This window comes from Condylura cristata, unplaced genomic scaffold, assembly GCF_000260355.1.
Source record: "Condylura cristata isolate star-nosed mole 26May11 unplaced genomic scaffold, ConCri1.0 scaffold00008, whole genome shotgun sequence".
Lineage (NCBI taxonomy): Eukaryota > Metazoa > Chordata > Mammalia > Eulipotyphla > Talpidae > Condylura > Condylura cristata.
In genome coordinates, this window is record NW_004567109.1 from 7,318,139 (window position 1) to 7,323,032 (window position 4,894).

At 65.6% G+C, this 4,894-nt stretch overlaps 1 protein-coding gene across 1 annotated transcript; it reads left to right on the top strand.

Moving 5' to 3' along the window:
• Positions 1-2,327: 2,327 nt before the first annotated feature.
• On the top strand, positions 2,328-4,646 carry KLHDC7A (kelch domain containing 7A). Its single transcript, XM_004678550.2, has one exon. It carries the CDS (start codon positions 2,328-2,330, stop codon positions 4,644-4,646), a length of 2,319 nt encoding a protein of 772 aa, XP_004678607.1.
• Positions 4,647-4,894: the final 248 nt, after the last annotated feature.

The window sequence follows — 4,894 nt, forward strand, 5'->3', positions numbered from 1 at the left end:
AGTGAGCACCTGCTGGCGAATCCCGGCATTCCCTTCTCCCCTGTGATCCCTCCCGCTGGATCAGGTCCCAGGCAAGTGGCCATCTTCCAGGTCAGAGCAGAAGCTCCTCCTGAGGCGGTGTCTCCTGTTTCCGGGGTCCCCCCACCTCCCTGCTCCTTGTCTGCGGCCCAGGTGTGGCCGCACCCCGCACTCAGGAGCACGGCTCCAGTGGAAAACAGATTAGCTGGCTGGGCGGGCTTTAGCAGAGCTGCGGGGGGACGTGCCCCGGGGTACAGCGGGGCTCTACATGGTGGGAGGCCGCATACCGAAGGAGCCGGGTCTCCTGCGTCTAAGCTCGGAATCACTGTGTTGCCCATGAGGGAAAAGACGGGCACTCAGGGGTGCTGGTTGCTGTCATCGTGGGCCAAGACCTGGCTTCCGAGGTCAGATCCCGTGGCTGAATTCAGATGACACAGCAGAGACAGAACCCCCTTGCCCGCAGGTCCACACAGCCCCTTGGAGCCACCAGAAACTGGGGGGACAGCTGTGTGCTCCCCGCAGGACAGTGGGCAGTCCCTGAGACCCGCCCCGAGCGCCCTACCCACCCTGCCCGGGGAAGCCCCGTCCAGGTCAGCTCCGGCCTCACGAGTGCTGGCCCCATGCTGGCCTGGGCCCAAAGCCCAGCTGCACCGTCTGTCCCGACTTCGAATCCAGACAGAACTTGCTCTTGAGCCTGCGGCCATGTGAGCACAACTAGCTGCCAGCGACACTCGGAAGCACAGGAGCCCAGAGAAGGAAAAGATGAGTCTGGAAGGTTGGAGCACAGCCTGTGACCCCTGAAGGCCGGCGGGAGCTGAACCAGCAAAGACAAGAGCAGCCTTATCTGCGTCTCCCGGGCTGAGGGCTGAGACGCTGGCGTGAAGGAGGACACGGAGGCCAGAGGGGGCGACCATCTCCAGCGTGGCACCCAGGTGTCCTGAGAGTCAAGGTGTCAGCCACTCCCCCACCAGTTTGTCACTGCCTTGAGCCGCAGAGGCATCATTTCGCTTTTTAATCAGGTGCCAACATTTAGAAATGGAGAGTGGCCATAACCCTACCTGGACTCTAAGAATCTGGAGGTCAGGCGGTGCCCACCTGTCCGAGTGGCCCCACCAGCTCAGTGGCCTCGCTGGTGGCCTTGCTCTGCCCAGCTCTGGGGCAGCACAAGTTTGAGACCCTGCCCTGGCCGCGGGGTCCTAAGGCCTGGACTTGGGGGGCCGAGGGGCAGTACACCTGCACTTCAGGAAGTCCAGGGGATGATGACTAATGGGAGGATGATGACGCTGTGGAGGAAGAGGATAATGTTTACTGAGCGTTATAAGGTGGGGCCCTCCCATCTCACACACGTTAACCCATTATGTTCCCATCACAACCTCAGGAGGTGGGGTGCCATCAGCCCAGGTTCCAGAGGCAGAAACTGAGGCACAGAGAGGTGAAGTCACAGCCTAAGACACACAGTTGGGAAATGAGAGTGGATCCAGACCCCACAGCAGCAGAGAGGGGGCCGGACGCCCCGCCTGTCCCTGTACAGGGCCAGGGCACACCCTCGCCTCTCCCTGATCTGGGGACGAGGTGGCTTGTTTTGTCCAGCTCCTCTCGGGAAGGACAGCTTCTCCTAGGAGACCCGGGGGCAGGGAGGCGGGCAGAGGCCTCAAGAGCCGGGTCAGGTGGCCTGGCTGCGGTCCCTGGCTCAGCCTCCCCAGCTGCCAAGTGCTGACCCCACCGGGCACCGTGAGGATCCAAGACCCCGTCAGGAAGGACACTCAGGGAGCACTCGGGCCACACCTCTGTGGCTCCACCTGCGTGTACCACACCCAGCCCTCTTAGCTCGGTGGATTTGCAAAAGAGAAAATAAAGCATATACAAATAAGCCACCCCTCGCGTTTCCTGGCATCCGGGCTGCTGGCTAAGAGCTTCCTCCTTCTTCTCCTTCCGACGTCTGGACACTCCTACCCTCCTCCGGCTGCTGCTGGCTCAAGTGGCGGATCACAAGCTCAGGCCCGGGCAGACCCCCCACTGCACCCCAAGAAAAGCATCAAGGAATCCAAGGAAGCCAGCCCTGAGATCTACGAGTCAGGGGGTCCGGGCCACCCTCTGCCAGCTCAAAGTCACCTTTGCTCCAACTTCTCAGCCTGGCAGCCAGAGTCAGCCCCAAACTCCCTCCCTCCCCGCTCAGCTCAGCAGGAACCCAACGGCCCCTATTGGGCAATCATTAATCGGATTCTTGACATTCCTGGGCCCAGGTTGGCCTGAGAAGCATGCTCCCTGGTGGAGGAGGAGGAGCAGAGGCCCAGGACTGGCGTTGGAACATGCAGCTGACCGGCAAGGTGGTGCTGTCCGCAGCCGCTCTGGTCCTGGTGACTGCAGCCTACAGGCTGTACAAGTCGAGGCCTGCCCAGACCTCTCCGGGGGGCAGGAGACCCAAGCCCAAGGGGGAGGAGCAGGAGGAGGCGGAGGACTCGGACTCGGGACACACAGCCGTCGGGAGCACTGCTCCGGGAGCACCCCCCTGGGGACTGAGACACCGGAGGGGGAGCACGGCGACCGGAGCACCACCGGGCTGCAGCTGGGAAGACGCGGGGAGCTCCCAAGTCCTGGCAACAGGAGCCTCCCCCAGAGCCGGGACGCCTGGGAGAAAAGGCGCCGGTGAGGAGCCGGGCGGGCTGTGCCCAGACTTTGACCAGGCGCCTCCTTGCTGCAGCAGCCAAGAAGCTGGGACAGAGGCTGGCGGTAAGCCAGAGCTGCCCCACCGCCCCCATCTGGGCAGCGAACCGGACCGGTCCCCAAGTGGCCGCGCTGTGGCCGATGCCGGCGCTGCAGGTGGCGAGCCGGCGCCATGGCGGGACAGGGGAACCCCAGAGCAGCCGGGGGCTGGGGAACAGGACTGTCCCCTCCAGCGCCGGCTGGCCCACGCGGGAGGCGTGAGCGACACGAGCCAGAGCTGCGCCTACCCTGCAGTGACAGGACTCGGCCGGGAGGAGGACGGTGCCCTCCAGGCTTCCTCAGACCTGGCCCTGCGTCAGCAGGCAGCCGCCGCCAGTGCCTCCTACACCTTCTCCTCCGTGGCCCGGGTTCGCGTGGAGAATTTCAGCCAGGAGAAGGTGGAGGGCACCAAGCCCAGGCTGAAGGGCAAAGTGTACAATTACTATGTGGAATCCACGTCTCAGGCCACCTCCACCGACAGGCGGACCCCCAGGACGGCAGCCTTGGGGGAGGCTGCGCCCCCTGTGCTGGGCCCCCAGGGAACAGGGCCCCCCTGGGAAGACCAAGCCCAGGGCCCAGGAGCTGGCGCCGAAGCAGCGGCCTGGCCCCAGCCTGCCTCGCCGCCCCCTCGGCGAGCCCTGAGCAGGAAGGAGAGCCTCCTCCAGATCGTGGAAAACCCAGAGCTGCAGCTGCAGCTTGATGGCTTTGGGGCACCTTCTCCACCCGGCGCAGACCAGAGCCCTCCGCTCAGCTCAGACCCTCCAGGGCCTCTGGGGTCCAGCTCAGCCGGAAACAGCGGGGCGCCCCACGTGCAGCTGGTGGCAGGGACCAACTTCTTCCACCTCCCGCTCACCCCTGATTCGTCCCCAGATGTCCGCCTGGATCTCGGCAATTGCTCTGAGGTGCTGAACTTGGCCAAGAGGCAGAACCTGGAGGCGCTGAAGGAGGCGGCCTACAAGGTCATGAGCGACAACTACCTCCAGGTCCTGCGGAACCCCGACATCTACGGGGGCCTGAGCGGGGCCGAGCGGGACCTGATCCTCCAGCGGCGGCTCCAGGGCCGCCCGCAGCTGGTGGTGGCCGACGTGTGTCCCCAGGAGGACGCTGGCCGCCTCTGTCGCTATGACGACGAGCAGGACGCCTGGCACCCCCTGGCCCACCTACCCCCTGAGGCTGTGTCCCGCGGCTGTGCCGTCTGCAGCCTCTTCAACTATCTGTTCGTGGTGTCTGGCTGCCGGGGCCCTGGGCGCCAGCCCTGCAGCCGCGTGTTCTGCTACAACCCGCTGACGGACATCTGGAGCGAGGTGAGCCCGCTGAACCAGGCGCGGCCGCACTGCCGGCTGGTGGCCCTGGACGGGCGGCTCTACGCCATCGGGGGCGAGTGTCAGCACACAGTCGAGTGCTACGACCCCCGCCTGGACCGCTGGACCTTCGTCCCGCCGCTGCCCAACGACACCTTCGCGCTGGCGCACACGGCCACGGCCTGCGCGGGGGAGATCTTCGTCACGGGGGGCACACTGCGCTACCTGCTGCTCCGCTTCTCCCCGCGGGAGCAGTGCTGGCGCGCGGGCCCCGCGGCGGGCGGCAAGGACCGCACGGCCGAGATGGTGGCTGTCGACGGCTTCCTCTACCGCTTCGACCTCAACCGCAGCCTGGGCCTCGGGGTATACCGCTGCAGCGCCAGCACCCGCCTCTGGTACGAGTGCGCCACGCACCGGACGCCTTACCCAGACGCCTTCCAGTGCGCCGTGGTGGACAACCGCGTCTACTGTGTGGGGCGCCAGCGCACGCTGGGCTTCCTGGCGGACCACGTCTCGCCCAGGTTTGTGCCCAAGGAGCTGCGCCACTTCCCCGACCCACAGGGCACGCTCCTGCCCACTGTGCTGACCTTGCCCAGCCCCACGGGGCCTCAAACCAGAGTCTAGCCGCCCCCACTGCTGGGCAGCTGCTGCAAAACCGGCGGGCAAAGAGCACCCCCTACCGGCTGCTCCGTGGGCCTGCAGGTGAGCCAGGGATTTAGCCTGCAGGGGGCCAGTCTCGTCCTACCCCCTCCTTTCTCAGCTGCGATCTGGGGGTGCAGAGGCCCAGTGTGAAGACAAAGCCAGGAAGTGGTGTTCCGACGCAGTGGACACCCTCCCTTGTCCGCAGGGAGGACCAACCACCTTGCTTCAGA